The sequence below is a fragment of the Gavia stellata genome, chromosome 2 (genome assembly GCF_030936135.1).
Source record: "Gavia stellata isolate bGavSte3 chromosome 2, bGavSte3.hap2, whole genome shotgun sequence".
Taxonomy (NCBI): Eukaryota; Metazoa; Chordata; class Aves; order Gaviiformes; family Gaviidae; genus Gavia; species Gavia stellata.
Window position 1 is genome coordinate 112,556,891 of NC_082595.1, and position 25,663 is coordinate 112,582,553.

General features: G+C 44.2%; 1 protein-coding gene across 1 annotated transcript in view; it reads right to left on the minus strand.

The window, feature by feature from the left end:
* Window positions 1-1,431: 1,431 nt before the first annotated feature.
* The window catches only part of RAB10 (RAB10, member RAS oncogene family), a 47,498-nt gene continuing 23,266 nt past the window's right edge, over window positions 1,432-25,663 (minus strand). Inside the window, exons 2-6 of the mRNA XM_059827622.1 lie at window positions 21,708-21,768; window positions 10,590-10,728; window positions 7,182-7,271; window positions 6,559-6,660; window positions 1,432-4,585 (exon numbers count right to left, since the gene is read on the minus strand). Of these exons, the coding sequence (XP_059683605.1) occupies window positions 4,502-4,585; window positions 6,559-6,660; window positions 7,182-7,271; window positions 10,590-10,728; window positions 21,708-21,768 (476 nt within the window). The 3' untranslated portion in view covers window positions 1,432-4,501. The remainder of the gene's footprint in view (window positions 4,586-6,558; window positions 6,661-7,181; window positions 7,272-10,589; window positions 10,729-21,707; window positions 21,769-25,663) is intronic.

The window sequence follows — 25,663 nt, forward strand, 5'->3', positions numbered from 1 at the left end:
AGGAGCAGGAATGGGAAAGGAGCAGGGACAGGAAGGAGGAGGGCTGGGGAAGGAGCAGGGATGGAAGAGGAGGGATGGGGATGAAGCAGGGATGGGGAAGGCGCAGGGAAGGGGAAGAAGCAGGGACAGGGATGAAGCAGGGGTGGAAATGGAGCAGAGACGATACAGTGGCAGGAGGACGAGAAGGAAAGACTCACTGACAGGGACGCCACCAACAAGTGGGGGGACACTGAGAGCTGCCGGATGGTGTCCGTGCGGGAAGGTCCCTGTCAGGTCCCCGAGCCCCCCGGGAACCCCTCGCACAAACAGCACCGCAACGGTGATGCCGTGAACCCCCGGGCCCCGCCACAGCGCACGAGGCCCCGGCTCCTCATGGCAGCAGCAGCCGAGCCCCACTGACCCGGCCAGGGACAACCTCTTCCCTCCCCACCACAGAACGCTGCCGAGTCTCCGGGTCGGAATCAGGATCGCTGAGCTGCTCCCCACGGCCTCGTCCCCCTGCGAGGGGGACCCACGGGGTGCCGGGGGCTGCAGCCGCAGCCGTGACACGCTCGCAGCCTCGGCAGCAGCTTTATTACTGACAGCAGCACAAAAACACCCTCTCCCGGTTACCGACACCATGGCAGCGGGAAGGACGGAGGAGAAGCACGTCCCCACTCTGCCATCCCACGCCACGGGGATGGGGACAGGCCCCTCGCCCAGCTTTTGCAGGTGGGTGACATCCCCGACCCAGGAGTGCCCAAAGGCACAGCCCCACGGGCAGGAGAGCTCGCAAAGAGGGGACCAGCACGGGGGAACGGATCCCGATCAGCGGGGAAGGACGTAAATAAATAGAGGACATACATACACACAGCCAGGAGGCTGCTGGGGCTCTCGGGGAGCTGGAAAACGCGCCCGTAGTTCGCACCCACTGGGACCTGGGGGGTGCGCAGAGGGAAGGGCTGAAATGCCCTCTCTCCTTAAAAATGCATCTGCGAAAGTCCTCCCCAAGGAGCCGGGGATCCCCGGGGACACGGCCAAGAGCCGGGTGCACCCCCTCCCACGGAGGCTCCGCGTTGGGACCAGGCAGACGCCGGCAGCACTTCGGAGCACCGTCCTGCCCTGGAAAAATTAACAGCCTAAAGCTTTTCTGCCGAAAAGACAGAAAACATCAGCTCTACCCCCAGCCAAGTAATTTCTCAGCGGTGGAAAGCAGCTTGTGCTTCCCAGGTTTCAGCAGCTCGGCCAAGCGGTCTCAGCTGCCAGGTCTCAGAGCAGCCCCAAAGCTCTCCTCTGGCCCCAAAGGCTCAGGGGGTCTCGTCCCAGCCCCGGCCCCCACCTCCTCCGAGGGGCAGCCGCAAGCGGGGCTGGTGCTCGGCCCTCTCCCCGGCACGCAGGGCCGCCGGCGCCCCGGCCAAGGCTTGGCGAGAGGGAATTGGGAAGTAACCAATGCAAGTTTATAAAAGCTTTTATTTGCTCTTGGTATGACCAAGAATGGGACAGTGATCTTTTATACAATTTGATACAGTAAGTGGTACAAAAGAATGTGTTTTAAATAAAAAGCCAGAGTGGAGTAGCAAAAATATTAAAAGATTAAGTAAAAAACTGTAGGCATGGGAATTAATCCTAGACCTTAAGTTGATGCTGTTTTTCCACCATCCGAGTCCGAGAGGCTCTTACACCCGCCGCGCACGGCCGCGGCACCAGCAGCTCCCCGGGCAGCGCCGAAGCACTGACCGGAAAGCGGTGAACACACTCGTAGGATAGATTCAACCTCGGGTTTTAGTTTATCGTGACCAATTTAATCAAGTTACCTTTTTTTTTTTTTGCCCTGACAAAAAGGTAGCATCGAGCCTTGCTCCACGGGCCGGGTGGGCTAAAGCCTCCCTGCAGCGCGACAGCCGGCACCGGGCAAAGCCGGGCACGGCGGCGGCGGGCGCGGGGAAAAGCTGCTTTCGCATCCTTTTCTAGGCTGGCCTGAGGCTTCATTCCACGCACAGGGCTGGGGAGGGGGGTGTCTTCCAAGTAGAGGTTTCACAAGCAGTTAGTTGGCTAGCTAGCAGGAAGTTTAGATACCAGCAGAAATAAAGTTACTGCAAATTCCTCCAACATGATTATTACTTTTGTTTGGGGTTGGTTTTTTGGTTTTTTTTAGCATCTGCATCGACGCTCGTTGCTCACTCCTCCTCGCCTGGGCCTTGCACTCCACAACACAAAACAAAGCCAAGCCCCGCGGTTAAAATTCATGTTTGGTTTTTTTTATATGAACAGAAGTAGACCATCTAGAAATATTTCAGTTTATTAACTCGGTAAGGAGAATACGAAATGGAGGTGGGAGCTAGTAGTACCAGCGAGTGGCCTGTTCTCTACCTGTTGGCTTGCAACGAACACAGCGTCTACAAAGGATCCCGAGGGATTTACACAGAGGGAGCCGAGCCCCGGGAAGCAAATAAAAAGCTCACGTTTAAAACAAGGATTATATAAAAAAAAACCCCAACCCTTGATGTATATTTCTCCATTTTTCCCTTTTTGATAACGTTAGAAAGTGCAGATTTAACCAAAAGGTAGACGTACTCTATTTACAACGCCGACCGGCGGGTGCGGGACGTGAGAAACGCCAAGGTGCCAATTTATCCGCCAGTCCCCGCGCCCTGCCGGAGTCCGACAGCCACTCGACTGGGAAGGGTTAACACACACGGAGACAAAATGCCAAAACACAGAGGAAAAGGGGGACACCTCAGTCAAGTTACTACAGGGGAAGCCGTTCAAAACTAGAAGTTCAATGTTTAAACACTGTCATTTCATTAAAATTAAATCAGCGTTATTCACTACTTTAATTCTTTACTGGAGACAGTCCAAAACGCAAGCGGACAAGAGCGAGGCACAAGCTTGTCCAACTTTAGAGAACGTGAGGCTTGGGGAGGAAGAAGCGTCTATTTAAAACGTTTTTGTCCTCGGCAGGAGCAGCTCTCCTAGGTGGCATTTCAAACGCAAGGCAAGCGAACGTACAAACGCTCCTGCAGACCGAACGCCCGGTTCGGCCGGAGCAGCGGACAAAGTCAGACTGGCAGTCCTTAACCCCCTTCCTTTCAGAAATGACGAAGCCACGCCATCGGCGACGCCGGAGCAAGGCCCGGAGCTGCGGGCGGAGCGAGAAGGCAAGCTGGAAAAGCGAGTTAATCCCCGGGGGGCTCAGCAGCCCTGCTGGGATCACCCGCCGCGTTCCCACAGCACGGGACTGAGAGCAAGGCCGACCCGAGTACCCATGACTCAGCTTTAACACTGGAAAACGGAAAGTTTTCAGGGAGGTAATAAATTAAACTGCCAACTTTTTTTTTTTCTCCTTTCTTTTTTTAAATTCTAGTTTCACTCAGCCTTTTGCTAGGCTACCGAACAACTTGTTGGAGCGTCTAAGAGTAAGAGAGAACTTAAAAGTTCATGTTAACTGCTGTCAGTTTGGGAATTGCATGTTATATTCATACACATAAAGTAGACAACCACATCACCCTCCATAGAAAACTAGTGCATGCAAATAACTCTTCCATATCATAAAACCCAAGGGCTATGCAGGAGGAGAGAGAAGATATACTAGTGAACTGACATTGGCTAGAGGGAAATTAGTAGGTATCGTCAACATTTTTACCTTGAAAGCTAAATCAGTGCTTTGTATTAAATTTTTGGCAAACATACCACGTTGCCGTCCTTTTAATTAACACATCACACCATGAAGAAATGCAAATAAAAGCAGCATGCAGGCAAAAGGAAAGAGCTGCAAGTGAGGAAAAAAAAATGGCAGCAGGAACAGTTCTGAATGGCTAGATCACCAAAAAGGAGACACAGCAGATTAAATGTAATTTTTTTTTCTTTTTTGCACCACCCTTTGTCCTCGATGCATTACACCAACAATTACAGAAAGCAATCACAAAGGAGTTCAGTATTTTAAAATGGTCAAGTATGGATGGTATGTCTCCTGCACATGCTTCCACCAGAAGAAAAGAAATTAAAAAAAAAAGTGAAAACAGAAGTTCCTTTCCACATAAGGCACAGGACAAAATAAACCCCATTCACAGACTCAAGGCGAAAATGAGTGTTTTCCTGGCTCTTTTGCTGATGCATCTAGAGAATACGGTGACTCAAGCACATTATCCATGACAGAAGATTCCACTGTTGTACAAAATAAATTGTTAATTCTAACTTTTATTCTTATACAATTTGCAGAATAGAGTTGAATATGATTGCTATATGTTTTAATGTCGGAGGAACGGGACTATAATACAACCAAAACGTAGTGGTAAGTTGAGCAGGTACATGAAAAAAATGAAGTCACGGAGATGATTTTCCTATACACATTGTTGAGAAAATTATAGTACGCAAGCTGTCCTAAACGGAAAAACAAAGGGAGACAGGAGCTTGTTAAGATGAGGAACAAAACATTGGTTTACGGTTAAAAACGGGCAGAGTGGTTTGTTTTGCAGCGAGAAAAAAGGGGCGGTGGATGGCGATTGGTGATATAGGAGAACCTTCAGCAACACTTGCTCTTCCAGCCTGTCACCCCACCTCCACTGCTGATATCTACATTTTCACTGTTGGGCTCTTTTACAGGGGTCTGCAATGAAACAAGGAAAAAAAAGTTAGATGACTCGAGACATCCGAAGGAAAAGTATTCAAAGCCAATGAGACAGCGGCTTACAAAAAGACTTACATCACCAAAGAATACTGTGAATAAACTTTGGACAAAGAGCTCCAAAGAAATGCAGGGAATCCTCCTCCCTCCTCCAGCAGAAGTATGCAAATTTAAGGGTTTTTTTGTTTTGTTTTAAATAAACAATGATTGGAAAAAGCTGGAACCCCCCCTTTTGAACTTGGACCACCCCAAAGTTAACTAAAACTATTTCTAGATCCTGTTCTTAGAACTGACACTTGGACTTTGGTGGAGTAAGTAAATCACAGCGTACAACAACACAAGCTGAAGTTAAATTATGTGAACTAATGACCTCAAAAAAACACAGAGTAATTTATGGATAAAGAGGGGTTGTTCAAAAGCATCTGCCTTCCAGTTAACCAGGACACCAGTTTCTGAGGCAGCGGACAAAACAGGCTCATCTGCGTCATGGGATGTGAACTTGGTTAGACCAAAGCAAAAATGCAAGTCAAGTGGTTTTGACCAGATGCTAACATCTACTTTCAGCTGTTTAGAAACTAACCTAAACATTCCTCAGAATACTGCAGTTCCGTCTCTGTATTCCTTTTATTATTCTCTTTGGCACAGCCTTGCAAAAGCAACACAGCCCCCGTTCTTCAGATAGACACTGCAGCCCAAAATAAAAATTTAAAGGTCGAAAGGCTCAGTAAAACTTGCTAGCCTGACCTCCCGTTCACCAAAGGCCAGGGATTTCCATCCAGTTTCTCACAAAAAGCTTGTCAAAATCCGATTAAGAAACAACTCAGAACTACAGCGGCGAACCAGGCATTGTTGAGCAGATGTGTATTTAAAGGGGTTGCGAAGATTCATCATTGACCTCGCACTAAATTCCTAACCAATTAACTCGGATGACATTATCAATAGCAGGAGAGCGGTGGAAGGCAGTCTCAATACAGAGCAGTCCCTAGCGCTAAGCTGGAGTGCAGAAAAAACACGTAGGGTCATTCGCTAGGAGCAAAGCACATATGCTAGAGTTGGCCAACCCACACCTCTCGAGCTCCACGGAGGTTCGGTGCTGGAGAGGCAGGAACCGTGCTAGGGTGGTAAGCAGGAATGTGCTAGCACAGGGGCTACCGTGCAAATCAAGTCCTTGGCTATGGGAGTACATCAACTAACGGGAACCAGCCCTGGAGCCACCCACGTATCCAGCCCAGCTCAATCCTGCAACAAAACAGTGGCAGCTCTTGAAAGCTGATGCATTTTCTACTCAAAGATACCAGGGATACAAGAATAGCAGTATCCTGCAGCTCTAGGCGTACAAAGATTTGGGTACACGCCACAGGAAAGACAACCATCTTTACGTGTACGCTGCACGTTTCAGGAGGGGGAGCCAGGAAGAACTGGTGATCCACGTTCTTCTCAGTTGCAATATAAGCGTCCAATAAAACCTCCAACGAAACACGGAGGCCGAGAGGGCTAATCATTGGAAACAAGGCAGGAAGTGACAGAGCCCGTTCACCTATTCTATCAACCACGTCTAAACTACCTAAACAGGCTCCCAGGACTTTTTAGACAATGTTGCGTATCGATGGATATGGTGGCAGGGCAAGGACAATTCTCTTCCGCGCCAAGTGAATTGTTTTCACTCCAAGCACAGGTATGACACGACCATGAGTTTAAGGGCCAAACAACTACGAGTTTTACGTTCCTTGGCTCCTTGATGTATACTACTCTCTCTAGATAGTACCCCTACAATAACAAAACATCAAACAAGCTTTAGAAGCTTAGAAGCTTCAGATGTACAATATTCCTCCCTCAGGGACTCGTTTGTCTTAGCCTGCCAAAGTCAAAAGCTGCAACAATTCAGGTAAACATCAAAAGCAACAGGAGCTGAAATTTTAGGGTATTTTTTCCAAACGGATCCTGTAAGCACCTACCTTTCGAAGAATGTCTTCTGCTAATGTGAGGAATGCCTTCTCAATGTTTATATTTGCTTTTGCACTAGTTTCGAAAAACCTAATACCGTGCTCCCTAGCAATCTAAACCAAAAAAGAAAGAAGGTGGTTAGCGTTACTGCAGAGTTAATCAACTGGTGCTGCTACAACTTCGGGATTAGCGGCATTTATAAGCATGTAATATTCTTTCAGCCGTAGCAGGCATCAGAAGTACTAGCTAGGCAAAGTGTCACAAAGGAAGATTCAGAACTTAATGATTCAGAAACAGCAATTAAAGTGCATTACATCACAAGTCAGTGTCTGAACGTAAGACAACAGATACCATACAAGCCTGTCATGTGGTAAGTAACTTAACAAAGGATGCCTGAAAATTTTTAGTTATCAAAGAAAGGAGAAACTGCAGCCGAACTCGTTCCATTCACTGCAGTTCTTTGCAACTCAGCTTCTGAGAAAACATTCCCTGGACTTACAAACCATTAGCAAATCCAGCTACCTTGTTTGTTCCCCGGCACATCCCGTTGTGGCACCTCAACCACCTGGAGATGGTAGGAAGCCTCAGCACTGCTTTGCTTACTTTGACGAGCAAGTTTCCGTCCAACGCTCACCTGTTCGCCTTTTGCTTTAGGGACAACTCTTTTATCTTCCATGTCACACTTGTTTCCTAACAGCATCCTCTCCACATCTTCATTGGCGTGCTAAAACGAGACAAGAGACAGGTTTACACGTCTCCCCCAACAAGCGGTAAATACCTACTTTGCTTCCATATTTCCAGGCTGTTTGAAGTCCAGGCTAATGTTTACAGGTCTTGGCATCCTGCACTTTCCTGAGTTGTAAGAAAGGCTGCTAGAAATCATTCTTCAGACAGTGCCTTTAGCCTGAATTGCTCATGTGCCCTGGAAGTGGAATGGGACAACAGCTACAGGTTTGATACAGCTCTATCACCATCCCAATGCGAGCAATTTCCCCCCTTCCTCTTTATTTCTGTAGTTTAAGCGTGAAGTCTTCCTCTCTGAAAAAGACTAAGTGCTGTTCTGCAACGCAGATCCTTCTAGTTAACGACACTAGCCTAACCAAATCTTCGTTACTTTGCATTCAGTGATGTGAGACAAGAATCAACTTCCTGCCTGGCACTTAGAGGTGTCAGATTTTATGTGTGCAAGACAAGCACGTTACAGACATGATGCTACAAAACATTACAGCACAAGAACCACCCCAGGTCTACAGCTGCCAACAATCAAGGTTCATGCACTGGAGCGGCCCCAAGCCGACACAACTACTTTTTTTGTGTTTAAAGGATCCTTTGCATAGTTTTATTGTAAACAGGTAAGTCTCCCTAACAACTGCAACTATGCTTTCAACCATCACAAAGCCAAATAACCAGGAAGTCAGTAGAACCCCCTTTTGCCTGTACTTTTTGTTTTTAGAGGAGTTACCGAGTTAACCAGCAAAGGGAAATTACAGCTCTCTAGCATCATGCTGTTCCTCTGATGTTGCAATCAGAGCAAGACTGCATGTCAGCTTTGTGCTTTGGCTCTATCTGCTGAGTACTTCACACAGAAGTTGAGAAACTCATGCAGTGAAACGGCACGCAGACTGTATACCAAGTGCACATAAACCAGGACATCGCAAAGGGAAAACTGAAGTGAGCACCACACTAACGCTCAGGATCCAAAGAAAAGCAGGACCACACAGCAGGGAATCACCTTTGTAAGGCAAAAGCGAGTGCCAACGCTTTCTCAAGGAATGCTGAATGAGCAAAAATCCTTGGCTGTTCAGTTACTGAAGTACTGCCAATATCCATCATAGTAAGGAAAGAATATTGCCAAAGATATCCACCAGACTAGCAGAAAAGCTTCAGCAGCCGCAGCACAAAGCATCACTTAAGTGGATAACTGAAGTACTTTGAAACCTGCCATGAGAAGCTTCCTGGAAAGCCTAATCTAAATTTACTTTCACTCCAACAGTCTTAATACTACTTTACGGTAGAATTACTAATAGAACTACAGAGGCAAGAGATCCCCGTACCCAGTACTCCTGCTTACAGTAATAACCCACTTCACATTCCTCAGGAGAATCACCCCCAGTTTTTTTCCTTCAGGTCACAAGGAGGAAGAGCAATCAGACAGTGAAGGCAGATTAAGATACCGCGTAGAATAAGACTCTGAAAACGTTAACTTTTCAGGCACACACACACAAAACTGCTTACACGCCAACAGACTTCTTTCAAATACAGCCAGCTCCAACGTACAAAATGTGCACTTGAGCAACTCAACTAATGCCTACCAGCCCAAAGCAAAAGCGCACGGCATAGTACATATCTGCAGAATGTGTGACCTTTAAATAATTAAGCATTTAGCAAGAACCAAAGAGTAACATTTCTAGGTTTCCTGGCTGTTGCTAAGTCAAGACAAATATCCTTGCACAGAACAGCAATTCAGAACAGCAGCTTGCTTATTGAAAATTCTCCTCCTTGAGAGAATATCCTTGGCAATATTAACTCCTTGTAAAACCAAAGCACTGAGTTACTTCATCCACAACTATCATTTGCAATAATCCTGTACACAAGTGGGTACACCTGCCACACATTTTAGCAGGAAGCCTCAACACTGCATCTGGAGCCTCAGAGGATGACTTCACCCGCCATTTCTGCAAACGCACTCCATTAGTGAGCTCCTTCTGTAACAAAAAAGCCTTCCTAAGGTGTCAAACATCCCTTATTAAACTGCAGTAACCATGCAGCCTTCCCAACGCACCTGAAATCAGCTGCAGAGTTTGTGTGACACAGATTTGAAAACATGAGGTCAGCAAAAACACTCGCTGCTCAGACACAACGGCATGAATGACATCCATTACTCAACTTCCTGGATACTACTACGTTTCTTTAAACAAAGCAACTGCAGCATCTAAAGGCCTTGGTTTCAAGTCGACATTCAACTCACCGCTGAGTCTCTTCCTGTGCTGTCTTACTTCCTCCCCCCCCCGCTTCTATAGCCACCAAAACGTGTACCTTTCCATAAACAGTATTGATATCCCAGCCTGAGAAATGGGAAACTAAGTCCCATTTTTGCTCCGTAAGAACTTTTCACCAGCCTCAAGGCTTCAACTAGCAACACCCAACAGCACCCAACTGTTGACGCTCAGTCCCACAGGGCCATCTTGATGCTTTCCAAGAAAATAATGAAGCTGGAAAATCCAAACATTTATTCCACTTGGGAACAGCATAACAAAAGCAAGAACTAACAGTTGTGCTGCTCTCTAACACCTCAGAACTCCCGGAGAATGAGCTGTTCGGGATCCAGGCACTGAATATTTCCACATCAGTTTCTTGTGCTTCACTTGACCTTCCCTGAAATTTTACCAGCCTCCTTGTTCGGTACTCTTCCAACAAGGACAAAAACTCAGTTACGCAGGTTTGAGTAGTTTGCTAACATTCACCAACAGCAGTTTGCCATACTACCTGCAACAGCCATGATAAACTTGCAAATATTTCATGACATCAATTTTGAAGGAGTGGAGGTGATCGTATTTAGTTATCTTTGAGGCTTTAGACAGTCGTCCTTATAAAACAGGTTAGTACTAGAAATGACGTACTCTATAGCTACTCTACAGCTCACAGCTTAGCATTGCTTCTCTGCACACCACTCTGTGGTGCCAGCTCCTCCTGAAAACTGCAACTCCCAGTTAGCACAAGGTGTATTCCTTACCTCTAAGCATTCTCCAGCACAGAAACAAAGTTTGCTCATGTACGAGTTGGACGCTTTAGGACACCACTAGCCCCTGTGTAGTGTTGCGATCCTTCACGCCACTGCTCGAGGGAGAGTGGAGGGAGGGAACATAGGACATAGGCCAGCCTAAGAACCGCATCCAAACCCCCGTGTTAATTCATGCGCTATGCCTTCTGCCAGGGTAGAAGCAGAAGCTGCAATCCAGAGGCTGAGTTCTGTGGGACTCATCACATGCTCTATGGGTCACAACAAACAGCTCAATTCCGGGATCTTAGAGACATTACTCACCTCATCTATGTTTCTGAGCCACTTGCTGATGTTTTCAAAGCTCTTGGCATTGGTGATGTCATATACTAGCATGATCCCCATGGCACCTCTGTAATAGGAGGTGGTGATGGTGTGAAATCGTTCCTGCCCTGCTGTGTCCCTGCGGAAAACAGACAAGAGTACGTATCAGAGGCAAGCTCTAAAGAAACCAGCACGGTGTACCTATCAGACAAGTGTGCATGGCGTGGTACGTGCTCTATTGCACCACTACCGAGGGATGCGCAATGTCTTCCAAGAGCGGTAGGACACACTCCAATGTGCATCAGCAGTAGCTTCAAGGAAGGCCCACTCCCTCCCAGACGTAGCTGAACACTTAGAGAACAAAAAGGGCACGCTTCAGTAAGCCAGCCCATGAGGGTACAGAAACTTAGGGCTTGAAGTTTCTCTTTTGGATTTTACTTTAAAGGGGATGTTTTTTTTCAAAACACATTTCAGAGTCAACTATGACAGACAGAAGACGCTGGACTGCTTAACTGAGCTTAGACGACTAAGGTGGCAGAAGATTAAGCTATCTGTTGAACAGCAAAGTGGTGAACAGCAAAGTGGTAAGTTGCAGTAGGTCTTCTGGTCTCTTACCACAATAAATAAACGCAGTATCAAGTCATGGTAGAAATTTGTTCATTATAAACTTTGTATTTTTATTGACAACTTGAAACTTGCACCCAAAAGGAGAAACTTTTATTTCCAAGTCTCATATCTCAGGGAAGTGCCTCAGACTTCTGAGCCTCAGTGGAACCCGGTAGCGGACAGGACGAAAACAGGAGCAAGAAATGCTCTACCAACTCTTCAACGGGACTGTGAGCTCCAGCAGTGGGAGTGTCTGTACAACCCCAGAAACATTGTTGTCCCAGACACTCTCCTGTTACTGACCAGTTCTTTCCAAATGAACCTAAAAATAAGCCACTTTAAAACTCCATCTACAATTTTTAAGTTACATACCATAATCACTGACCAGCCTGATTAGACACTGCACAAACCCAGCTGATTCAGTACTCAAGTTTCTGTAGGAAGTTCCCAAAACACCGTAGGTTGTTTAGCAGTGCCACTGTCAAGTCAGTCTGGAACTGCAACCAGCAATGACCTGAGCCAACTATCCAGTCAACACCACCGCAGTGCCCAAGAAGATCGCTTTCCATTTCAGCGGCTGCTGAGCAGCCATGAAGACAATCACTCAACGTTTTCTGGAACTCAGACTTAAGACCGAGAAGAATTTTGTTTTCAGGTCAGTTCTATAAAGCTTTAACATGATCTTACAAATTTATATTCCTGAAATTTTAGGTCAAAGTGTATGGAAGTAAATCTAGAAGATGTACTGTAACTGTAACATTAAATCCTTGATTTCTATAAGCAATATGCTGAAAACTGATCATGCAAGATTAATGACAGTATGTATTCTCCCATCTAATTCTGATATCTTTGATGGAACACATGAGATTTGGGTAAACAAACGCACATGCCAGTAAGTTGCGAATTAGAAGTTAACTGTGTATTCTCGTGTCTTGCAGAGGACATAAAGCTAACAGATTACATGTTCACAGAGCGTTTTCAGTGACACTATTCACACAAGGTAGAATCAAAGGTGCCTCCAAATTTAAACTGGTCTAAACTGAGATTAAACATTCCCTAACCACCTTCAGAAAGACACAGCGTTCCCCCCTGACCCACATTTCCTCACTCACAAACCAGTAACCTCAGAAAAGATCACGGACTGAGTTGAACTAGCTCAACTCACTTCCCTCTCAACCATTCCTGAGGTCACAGTGAACGCCTCGGCAGAACACGGACAGCACCAGGCACCGAGTCCTGTGAAAAGTCGGCTCTCCCCACTGCCCCGTCACCTACAGTTGAACCAACAAATGCGGACTGTAGTTGCCAAATCAATTTGTTTAAGCACGCGTCAGATTTCTGGCCAAGTATCAGTTGGCAAATGGGGAGTAAATTAAAAAGACCTGAACTCTGAAGATGCCATGGAGGAAAATTTCCTGAGATGCAGGGAAAACGCTCTACGAAGTTTCTTGTTAAAGAGTCTTCTTGGCTCTGTTTAGCTCAAACCCCAGATCACAGTTTTAGCACACACGATAGCCGCCTGAGAGGCTGATTGCTCCCCATCTTTTATCTCCTCCTAGGAGATGACAAACACCAGGAAGAGGGCAAAGAGCAGAGGAGGAGGAACAGGGGCAGGTCCTAAACCTGAGCACCTTTTTGTTCAGAGATGTTCTAACAGGCCACGCTGCGCAGAGCTCTGGCTCGCTGGCAGTAGCCTCAAGAGGCAATCCAGTCCGTTCCCTGGCTCTACAAATTGTTGAGGGATACCCACATTATTCCTGAAAGATGCCTGATGTTCTGCCGAAGACCTCTGACAATTGCTGCCTTGAATTCCCCCCCCGCCCCCCCCATTTCCTTTCTGTCTCATTTGGACATTTCTCCTGATGGCACACCTGGGTTTTCCTTAGTGCAAATTAAGGCCATCAATCCTTGGTCTTACCTTCCACAGGTAACAAGAGGAGTTCATTTCCCTTCTTTCTACAACTGCTTTTTGCATACTCAAACACGGCTCTTGCACCTTCTCTGAATTTTCTCAAGCCACCTCAAGCTCTTTAGACCTTACTCAGCGGCCAAAGGTCTAAGATATGCAGCCTCACTTACTACTCTCTGGAATCCTTCCAATTTGCCCATGTCTTAGCAAAAACCAGGACACTACTCCAGCTGAAGTCTTACCAGCCTCATACAGGAATATTTTCTAGAAGACTTAGGCACGCCTGTTTACACATCCCACTCCCTTTCCTCATGATGAAGCAGATTTTTCTGACATTTGAGTAACTGATTACACATACTGAACTTGATAACTTTGCATTTGTCTCTACTGAATTTCACACGACTTTTTCAACGACGTTCCTCCAAGTGGTCAAAAGCAATCTGAATTATAATCCAGTCCTCTACACAATTTGTACTTTGCAACTTCATCCTTTCCTGCTTAGCTTAAATACAATAAACATACCCTCTATTCCCTTATCCCAACCATTAAAGCAAACATTGCCTATCGTGAAACTCGCGACAGACTTCTGCAAAATATCTCAGCACAACTCTTACTCACACATCATTTATTTTCTCTCCCCGTGAGTTTTATATCCACTTGATAGCACCTTCATCTAAGTCTTTTCCCCCTAACTTGCTTGTATCAAGCAGGACAGTGTCAGAAAAGCCTTACCAAAAACATCGAGACATACGGCATCTGCCGTTTCTCCCCTCCTGACAAGGTCAGTAGCCATCACAGTAAGAATTCAGATTGATTTTACACAACTTGGCGTTGGCAACACTTAGTTGTTACTCATTGCTTGTCCTGTTCTATGCACCTACAACTAACTTGCTTAGTTAACTCCTCCAGTGTTTTTTCTGGCAACTGAAGCTAAGATAATGGATGAAAAGAAAGCTGGGGAGGGAAAAAGCAAAGAACCTGGAGTGTTTTCCCCCCCTCCACCTTTTTTTTTTTTTTTTTTTAAATAAGTACTATATTTGCCCTTTCCCCTTCTTAATGGATTCTCCATTCATTATTCAGAGATAACTCTTAATGGATGTGAGATTAGAGAACTGACTGAAGCAAACAGAGGAAATGAGTTATGGTTTTCAAACTGCCTATGACTGATGAATCCACCCTAAGCAAATGGAGAGAGAGAATTGGAGACCGCATGCCTTGTTTACTGCCCTGGCTTGCCATTCTTTTGTTCAAACCTCTAGGATGTAAGAATATGCTCCAAAGCTATGGGTATGCAATAAATCCTTGATGCAGGCAAAAACATTTGTGGAAGCTAGCTAGCTCTCCAAGCTAAAATAAAAAGGACTATTAAGATAGGCAAGGAAAATGAAGCCGTACTGCACAGGAGGAAACCGAGAGAACTTGCTTTGTTTCACTGCAAAATGAAGACAAAGAAGATCGTCCTGTGGGACTAGGAAGAAGCTCAAGGAAAGTGAAAAATCTATTTAAGTTATTCTCATGCCAACATTAAAGTATGCATAAGCTATATCATATTAGAGGTTTAAACAACAGAGAAAGGAATTTCTGGGACAGCTTTCCGGTTGACCTAGCAGAGACTAAAGAAACCTTAAAATGTACTATGATTTGTTTATGAAAGATTTACACGGATGCAACAAGAAGAGATTATATCTGATGATCTGTGAAGATCCTTCCAGTCCACATAGCTTGAAATAAAGGTCTTCAACGTATTAAATAAAATAATTCCTAGCAAAATAATCCTAGGAATTTTATTACTGTCCCACTGTTTCTTCTTATAATATTTTTAAAACTATGCAGCAGAATACTGCATTGAAGAAACTGTACTGCTGGTATCAGGCACACTCTGGAAGCTTTAGCGACTGGGTCGAAGACTTTCCTTCACAAAGGAACATCTATAAGATACTTCATGACCAGCAAATTTCAGCTTTTCTGAAAAATACTCAGCCAGAAAAAAAAATATAAATCTATAACAAGTGAAGTATCTAATCGTTTTATAGGAAGTCAGACTGACATGCCAGAAGAGTCTCTTCTAACTTGAGCTATGCACGCGGTGAATGGTCTCAAAAGCTCTCAGTGGCAAGAGTTAACTTTTAGAAGTTCCTAGGATAATTGCAAAAATTAATGAGACTAATCGTACCCTAGTTAGTGGTGCTGTCTGCAGCTTTGGCTGTTCACCACCATACTTAATAAATGTAAGAACTTGCATATAACAGGGAATTTCCACACGTGTAACTATTTTGGATAGCTATGCTGCTGCACATCTCTCTCACCTGGACGGGTGTTCCAAGTCGGATGATTATTTTTGCAACGAGCTCATTGACGAATAAAATAAAATTCTGAGGACACTTTTCTAGCCACGTAAAAGTGTTCCCAGTAAAGATGCACTGATAGGAAAATGTTACTTTATGGTTTTCTACACAGTTAAGAGCTGCATACTGAAAAAATAAGGCCGTTCCTAAAATTTGGAATCAGTCAGTAAGACTGTAGGAAAATACACTGTCATACAAGTTTTATGTAGAGACAGGAAGATCAGTGTAGCAGCTAAGTAGGAAAAAAAGAAAAAAATCTAGATGTCTTCAAATCTCCGAATTAAGTGTTTTTCAGCTTACTACAGAATCAATTCTGTCATCGTACTGCTTCCATAATAACACAACACTATCAAGTGTGATTGTTTCACAGGCCACTGAAGAGAAACGGATCATTTGTCTTACCCAGCTCTGGAAGCTCTTCAGGATCCAGCCTTCTAGATCTCAACTTTCTGGCCTTAACAATGCAAGGGACCACATTGCAACAAGCCTGCGCAGACACTCCTGGGGCAGCAGTTCTGCAAACAAGCCTGTCCCAGGCGCACAAGAACCAAGCACATTGCTAACCTGTGCCTGCTGTCATTCACCTCAATCTATCAGAGTTCCTTGTTCTGGCTTAACAACACAGACCACACACTGACACAACGCCAGGCATCTGCACAAAAACTGGTAAATAGAAAAGTCACAAGTGAGGACTCAACAACTGTTGGTCCCCATGAACCCCTGCAAAACTAACTCTTCATACAGCTCTACCCATGTATTTTGGTTACTCCTTAACATCAGTTTAAGACTAGTTTAAGACTGTTTAACACTAGATGTGTATACATCACATGGCTGTTTAAGGAAACTTGGGATTACTTACTACTCTGACTTGGAAAAGCAAACACAGACCTCTTGAAAAGGCCAATTGGTCACCCACTGTTCACACAACCCCACTCAGTTTATAATCCCTAGAAACCTATTCCCAAACACTGCAGTTATTTCTTGAATGGCAATCCCTCCAGCATTCCACAGTCAGCATCAGGGTTTTGTTGTTTTTTGCTTTGTTTTGGATTCACTCTCCCAATATCAACATCATGTAAATCCACCTCAGGATTACCTCTTACGTTCCTAGTTGTTTCCTCAGATTGCAGAGTCTGTTAGCAGAGAGACCAGAAAGTAGCTGTATTTTCTGCAACTAATTTTCACAGAATATTCGTGAGTAACTGGAAAGAGGGCTCCTGCAATAGCAGAACAGGATACACCACAATCTTCTTATTTGTCAAGCTCTATTCTGAAACACCTGGCCGATCCAGGTTTTTTTCCCCTCCGCATTCCCCTTTATTTCATTTCCATTACGCTGAACTAGAGCTTTTCCCAGAGTCTCACACTTCTGCTGGTTCTTCCTTCTCTTCCGTGTCTGCTACCACTATGCATTTTTTAGATGACAGCAGTATTTCCTTTCAGCCTTCGCTTCACCAGGATGACAAACCTAGATCTGACTTTTGTGCATTCTCACAAGCAGTTGAAAGCCGTACATGGTCAGGCCAGAGGTTTTCCAGCTTCCACTTCCGTGTAGTTCAAGGACTTCTGGAGCCAGAGATCCCATCTGTGTATTTAACAGTCCAAAGCAGACTGTTCCTTCGTGAATCCCTTGTGAACCCGTGAACATCTGCAGCTACAGCAACATCTTGTGATGAAGAGTTTCACAGCTTAACTTCATTTCCTCGTGTTTTGCATGTGCCACCTTCTAGCCTTACGCCAAAACTAACATTCTGGTATTGGAAAAAGGCAGTTGAGTTATACCAATCTCTACACTCAGGATTTTAAAAATGTGCTTTGGTCACTTCTCTGACATCCTGAAGAATCCTAATCTTTCCAGTTCTTTGTAAAATAGCTATTACACCCCTCTGATCATCCTACTTGCCCCTTTCTTTCTAGGGCATGCTAATCAAAATTGTACATTATGTCAAGACTGGGACACTTACTTCCCTGCCCACTGGAAATGATCGCACCAGCGGTATCAGAAAAATCACATCTAGTTTTTCAATGGCTACATTATGCTAATAAGTTTAGTGAATTACAGGATGCCTAAGCCTTTTGGTTTCCATTTCACAGCAATTCTATCAGAGTTCCTGGAGTGTATGATATTACACTCTTCATAGCTGAATTTTTAGCTCTACTACTGTATTCCTCTAAAGCGTTTCATCGCTTTTGCAATGGTAACACCATCTTTCCCTGGAGCAGAAATCTCTTATTTTAGTTCTTTTATTCTCCCTCCCCTCTCCGTACTACGAGCATTACTGTATTCATATTTTTCAAGACATTCATCACTGTCAACCCTCCCAGGTCCCACCCTTCATAAGTATTTCTACTGCCCAATCTATACTCTAAATCCTTTCTCCCAAATCCTGTACTAAGCCCACCACTGGTCACCTTCCATACCGCATCGTATCATATACTGTCACATCAACAATTTTTCTGAACAGACAAGTAGTACAATAACCTAACCAAGAAGATACTCGATTCTTCTATGTGCTTCCACCCAGAATTTGACATAGCAGTAGTCCTCCTGATGGATCTGTCCTGAACAAGCTCATTCCTCCAGAAGGCCAGCCTCGAGGGCTGTGTCCCACCTTGCCCTTGCTTGCAGCCCAGGCACCACACCGGGCGTGCCCAGCCTAGCTGAGGCTCTCCAGAAGCTCCCTGAACACACAGTCCCACTTGCTACCCAGCCCCACCACTCTCCCCTTCCTCTCGTCCCAGCCTCCCCTCTCCCCAGTTCAACATCGTTTCACAACAGGCACATTTACATTTGGAGCAATATGAAAACGCTTTAATCCTAGCTTGATCCTTACTGAACAGCAACCCCAGTTTTTAATAGCTATGAAGCATCAAGTTGCTTCTCACCTCTGGCAAGGTTTAACTCAGTTTGACCTTTGTATTCCTGCTTTACTCCTATATATAATTTTAGAGGTCGAGGCACGACTGAGATACTGCCACGTCTGCTCATCTTCCATACCCAGGAAGAGGCAGGTAGCTATCCTGCAGGGTGGGAAAGCAGCAGAGCTGTATTAGAAAGTGCCGGTTTTATCTGTTTTCTGTAAAACTAATTGCCCATTGAGACTGCACCCCACCCCAAGGAGGACAAAAGCCAGTACCAGCCACAGTAGAACACAGTGACACAGCTTTGCAGGCAGTCTGAGAGCAAGTCCTGTACCAGGACAGCAGCACGAGAAAGATTTAGTATGTGGGTGATGGAGGATTACATGGATCAGCAAGAAGCAGGTCAATAAACTGAGGAACGGTTTATTTCTGTTGTTTTCTGTATGTGAAAACACCTGTGTAAATAACAAATGCTACATAATTGAATACTTAATCACTCCCACTGATGTAGAAAGCTTATTCGGTAAGCAACAGGTTTGTTCAGCCACCACTTTTGCCAGCGATGGCTCACTGAACACAGCTCCTTCATAAACACTGAGCAACTCTAAGTAAAGAAACTCAGTCATATTTGGGAAATGGCTAACACATACTCAGTTCTTTAAGGTACAAAATTCTGCCATCATCTGTCATTTTGCAAACAGCTGAATGTCACTATTCTAAAAAAAAAAACCACTCCTAGAGGTTTCAATCTGAGTATTATCATCTGATGATGATAACAGCAACAATGACAAGACAAAACTGCCTTTGCTTCTAACAAGAGACTGTTAGGAAGCAAGAAAATAGCGTTGTGAAGGGCTGGACTCCGATATGGTGGCACTTTGGAAAGCCGTGGCTGGGCTTACACTCGTGGACTGGGCCAATGTCATTGCACCCGCTGTCCTGTCTCTGTAAGCCACCAGAAGCAGCTCAGATGTGTGTACAAGAAACAGGGCAAAGCGACAGGCAATCTCACGAACGGAATGATAGTTTTTCAGAGGGGGGTGAAACCACAAATGAAATAGCTGTCATCCCTCCTCTAAATTCTGAGCATGAATATGCTCCATAAATACAAGCACACCTGCAACGCGGTACTAACTGAAAGCCCACAAGCGCCACGGGTCTCATCTCCTGTCCTTAACCGAAAGAGTCTGCTTTCTCTTCACCACCCATCTTTTGTTATCTTCTGATCAGCTTAATCAAGTGTAGAGCTGTGTCTCAGTGGAAGCGCTGCCTACGACTCAGAAGACATATTTTGTTGATTCAGCTCCTATGCGTTTACTTCAGTTATAAAAGCACGACCCATACTCTGGACAGAAGAAAAGCTGCAAGAACAGCCTCAGGTTTACAAGGGAAACGTTCCTCTAAATGCATCCCTTGCTTACGAAACTGCTGCAGCCGGAGTAAAGTGTAATTGTGGAAATATGTTGCACAACTCCTAGAAGTACAGGGTGAGTTTAAATACAGGAAGCGATGGTTAAATATAGATGCATTGCACAAAATATCTTCACCAAAAAGACACTGCTGGTCTAGCCACCAAACCACTGCTGGGCAAAACTCTTTGTACAGGAAAAGCTGGAAATTACAAAGCCTAGACTTTTTTTTTAACTTTTTTTTTTTTCCCCTCACCAAAAGTGCGTCCCATAGGAACTTCATTTTCTGCTTTCCGAGTTTCATTTCAAATGTGGAATTTTGATCTGGCAGGAAGAAGAAGCAGATTCCAACAACGGCCTCCCAACTTTGCCAACGTTTAAAAGCTGCAATTTCATAAAACTCAGCTCACCCAAACCCCTCTTCATTTCTCTAAGCCACTAAAACCCACAATGCATACAGCTTCTTTGTTGTATACACATTAAACAGCCTCAGTATTCCATATTTTCAGTTTTTACATTTCATGATGACTTTTTCCTAAGTTTAATCTAACACTTCCTTTAAATCATTCCAATGTTTTGTTCTACCTTTCTATCCCACAGTAATTCACAGCACCTACCCTGTTGGGGAGAAAAATATGACACAAAATGATAGTTAGACATTATGGTTTGATCTGGGTTGAAAATCTGAATGTTAACAGTCCGGTGAACTCGTACAAGAGCTGCCCAGCAAGTCAATCAATGAAGCTGCATTACACCTGAACGCCTCTTTAGCTAATGTTCTCAGTCCCTTCCTCTCCGCTGCTCCGCTTTCGGTTCCCAGTTGATCTATACCCATCCTTCCTCAGACAGCTCCGTCTAAAACACTGCCCTTACAAAGACAGTTACCCTTTGCGGCTCCCTGCTGAAGCATCCCAGCGTGCTGTGTTGCTTCATCATCCAAGTGCTTCCTTATCGACTGGCTACGCGGTTTATACAACAAAATCAACTTCGACAACTCTTTCCCTTGCAGAGCACAAACCAAAATAACCAAGTTGGCCAACTTCTGCTTGCAGGACTGGGATATGAGAAACAACTGAGAGACAAGGTGGATGCTCAGAGCGATGGTAACAAGAAGGATTCGAAATACATTCATTAGGAAGGATAATCATTCAGCCAGTTTTCCCCAGACAGAGGAAGACCAGTGCTTCCTTCTAACTGGAACACATCCATCTGTATCTACAAACGTCAACATTATCAAGTCAAAATATTTTTATTTGTAGGGACAAAATAGCTAAATTCAAGTTCTAACCAAATTCAGGTACTCAACTCTCAGTAAAGCTGGCGAATGCACCAGCAAGTGTGTATGTGGCTGGGGAAGGAGTCCAAACAAACACGCAGGCTAAGAGAAGCCATTAGCTTTCCTGACCTGACTTGTTACAGGGCCATTAAAACAGAAGGAAAATCTCTAGTTAGACATGCATAGCAAGCTAAAAGGATAGAGTTTAAGTTTTGCCTCACGTTAAGACTTCCCAACAGAAAAGCAGCCATGTTCTCAGCCAGCTGAGAAACTCTCCACAGTTTACCACGGAAAAACGTAAGTGCAGATGTGGATTGCACTTTCTTGCTGATGCAAAGCAAGGCTACTAGTCAATTTATAGTCATAGATTCGAGGCAGCTCCTAATTCGAAAATGCCAGTTTCAAAACACTTCCCCACTAACCACTGTGAGGATCCCGTCCTCCCAAACAGGAGATTTGCCAACAGCCTCCAAGGGAGCAGTCACTAACAGTGGTTATAAAAGCAACACACAGATCTCTTCCCCATTTCTTAAAAATAGTCCACGGGAATACACACGGAGCTTTACCACTATTGGAAATACAAAACACAGTTACAAAATTAGATACCTGAATGTAATCTCAGAAAGAGTAATCTCTTCTCACGAAAACCTGCTTCCGACAGAAGCCATCCGGAAGGATGCCACACCGTAGCTTCTTGGGTATATTACTCACCATATCTGTAGCTTGATCTTCTTTCCTTGTAATTCAACGGTTTTAATCTTGAAGTCTATCCCTAAAATAAACAAACACATAAAGAAGTAATTAGCATTTATTTACCAAAAAAAGCAATTCCACAACCACTCAGAATTGCTGCAGACAGAACAGCTTTTTTTCTTCTTTTACTGAATCGTCAGGTAAACCAAGGATGTCCGAGTAAGCTGGAATGCAAGAGGAGCATGGCTCCCAACGCAAACAGGGGCTCAAAGGGTCTACAGGCGGTCAACGGACACCTTCAGCTAACATTGTTAAGGTGATCTGGCTTGTAAAAGCCTGTAAGTTTCTTGCTTAGTTTTAAGAAAGAAAATACCAGGTTTTTGCAATTTTTCTGGAGAACTTCCAAAAAGAAGAAATTTTGGACTTTGGGTATAAATTTAAACAACCTAAACAAAATAGAAAGCTTTCTTCTTGTTTACTTTTTAAAAGAGTCTTTCCCAAACATGATTAAACCACAATATTTCGCATACACTGAAAAATTCTGTGAAATACTGTGGTGAATTTTTATTTTTATTTATTTTGTTATGCTTATACCTAATCATTATGATACGACCATTTCAGAAACCTCTCCAAAAAAAAAAGAAGCCCCTTTTTCTCCAAGATTCTCCTTTCCATTAATCGTGTTCCAGTAATCTACCTGTAAGAATAACATTAACTACAGAAATCTTAATGCTTGTTCCCTGCTTAACATAACTCAAAGCGGTCAGTGCGAGAGGCTACACCAGAGCATGTGACAAGACTCCAGACTATTAAAACCAGTCATCTCGCTTTTTACGCTGTTGAAACAAGCAGCAGAAGCCCTAAATTGTCTCTTGACCGAAACACAGACGCGCATGGTTTATAGACAGTCAACCTCAAGCTTCAATAATGTAAGCAGAAGGGTTTAAGCAACACGCAGCTTTCAACCAGCAATAAAAGGCAAGTTGTCAGCGTAAGCTGGCAGCCAGCTGCCACGTCTCTTCGTCCGGGTCCATCCCTGCTCCAGCCTCTGACACGGCACAAGCGAAGTCATGACTTGACAGATGTGTGTAACCACGACTCTCAAAACTCAGAGTTAGCAGAGACCATCTTGACAGAGCATGAGTAAGGTTTTTACTTTTAATACCAACTAATACAAAATAATTCACGTGTTAATTTGTGGCAAAGCTGAAATGGTACCCCAAGGAAGTTAGTTAACGATGGGATTTGCAAAGACTGACTGAAGAGGAGACGAAGGAGAGCTGTACTGAGAAAACTTAGGAAAGAAGAAACTGTCAAACTGAAGACAGATCCTTAGCTGAGACCAATAGTGAAACCAGTATTTAATATTTTCATTATTAATCCTGGTGTAGTAAATTGTCCTATCTGAAGTCTACTACTTACAAAAGTGAGAGGCACTGTACAAACGATGATTAAAATAAGAAACTGATAAATTTGAAGACAGAATAAGAACAAGGGATGGGTGTCAGCAGTACAAAATGCATTATTACATGCCTGTTACCTAAGAATTTCTCTGTGAACCAGCAGCTGTTTTCACATGACAAAGACGAGAGACAGAAGGCTGCGAGATTACCATTTTATTTTCACGGAGTAACTATAATCCAATGGAGAGGCAACCCCTAGAACAGGCACATACCTGGTGAGAAATTTCCATCCGAGACAGAGAAATATGAACACTGTTGTCTAAGACCTTGGTGAAAGCTCATTTGCGCAACGTGTACAAACTAACCGCTCTTCCCCAGAAGAGATGAGCTCAGACAGAGGCAGATGCCATGCAAGACAAGCCAGGATGAGGACCCCCCACCAGCTCCTCCATAGCAGAAGAGGCTTGAGGATCATGTCTTGTTTCAACCTTCTCTTCCCTCAACCTTCTCTCTGGAGCACAAGTCTGCTGAGGAGCGGCTGAGGGAGCTGGGGTTGTTCAGTCTGGAGAAGAGGAGGCTGAGGGGAGACCTCATCGCTCTCTACAACTACCTGAAAGGGGGTTGTGGTGAGGTGGGTGTTGGTCTCTTCTCCCAAGTGACAAGTGATAGGACAAGAGGAAATGGCCTCAAGTTGCGCCAGGGGAGGTTCAGGCTGGATATTAGGAAAAATGTCTTTACTGAGAGAGTGGTGAAGCATTGGAAGAGGCTGCCCAGGGAGGTGGTGGAGTCACCGTCACTGGAGGTGTTCAAGGAACATGTGGACGTGACACTGCGGGACATGGTTTAATGGGCATGGTGGGGTTGGGGTGACGGTTGGACTTGATGATCTTACAGGTCTTTTCCAACCTTAGTGATTCTGTGATTCCCAAAACTGCCTACAAGAATTATTAGCACAGACTATACCCAGTGGAGCAGGAGCACTACAAGCCATCTTCTCAAAATGCTTTGACACTAATTAGATGCCAGAGTTCTGACTTTCAATTCAAATCAGAGAAACACCGCTGATAACTTTTCATGCTTTCCAAAAATCTGTTTATATTTAGACTTCTTAAAAGGCAGCAGCCGCAATCACAAACTTCCCTCCTAAATCTACAAGGTCATTTTATACCAAGTAAGATTAAATAGAATTTATGAAACACACTATTATGTAAGAAGTCTACATGGGAAGTCTGCTTTAAACTCCACCAACTCCAACTCCTTCTAGCTCTATATACACCGCACACACTGCTTCATTTTAACATTGAAATATTAAATTATTAAAATCTTTTCACACAAAAATCACGATACCAGAGTCTCTCTGGGAAAGGCTACATAATGGGGGGGGTGTGTGTGACGGACGACACGGGGAGAATCCCCTCTCCACAGGCCTGCGTGGCGCAGGGGCAGGAATGGGAACGGCACTGTCTGGATGGACACCCACCATACATGCAGCCAAAAAGGAAAGTGGAGAATAACCCTTAAATGAATACCAAATGCAGCTCCTCACGGGGCCTCTTACAGTTACCAAGTATTTCATAAACATGAACCAGAGTGTAAAGGGGCAAAATCCCCCATTTCTAAGGATTTAAAGCAGTACAGTGACTAAAGGTGAAGGTTGTCCACTAATTCTAGGACGTCAGCTTGGGACCTTCAGACTGCAGTTTCAGGTCGGTGCTCCTTTTTTTTTCCAGTTAGCCAAAGCAGTACTTCATCACTTACGTGATGTTAAATTTATGAAGCAATATAGCTAGTATCGTATGCATGTGGTTTGAAAAATAAACCCCCTGAATGATCGATAGCCAACACACAAAATTGCCCCAAATACACTTAACTATCCCCACGTTTTGTAGCATTTAACCAAGTTTTTTGCTATGATCTAGTGCTCCACAGCAACGCTATCAAACAAATGAACACAGCATTTGCCAAAAGATCATAAATAAAAGTATTTTATACAGTGACACTTACTTTTAGGTTCTGCCCAGATAAAGCAGGATGTTTGACAGCCACTTTTTATGCGTTAAGATAAAGTAAGCTATTAACCCAGCCAAGGAAATTAACTCTTCTCTGCACTGAGAGGGATTTAGCTAACTCTAGTATTTGGGGATAAAATAAATCTCTAATCCCATGTTATACTCAGCTTCCATTCCGATTACAATGTAATACTAGTTCAGCCTTCATAACAGAAAGATTGTTATAAATAGCAATGACTATTTGCCTCTAAATACTTTCAAAATAGTTTTAACAGACTGGAAAAACTAGACTTCTGCATCACTGTAATGCCTATTCAGTTCTAGGTCTTCCCAAAGAAGTCACGGGCGACATTGTGTCGGCAGAAACACAAAAGCTTCAGAGAGAAGAGACTACAGGTATGGGGAGTTTCCAGTAAGTTCAGGAAAGAGTTTAAGAGGGTAACGGGCATAAAAATTGAATGGCATGCAGAATGGACATATTACTATCACAGGAGGATAATGACAGAACTAATGAATTAGAGATGAGCATGAAATTACTCCCTCATTAAGTGTCAATAAGATA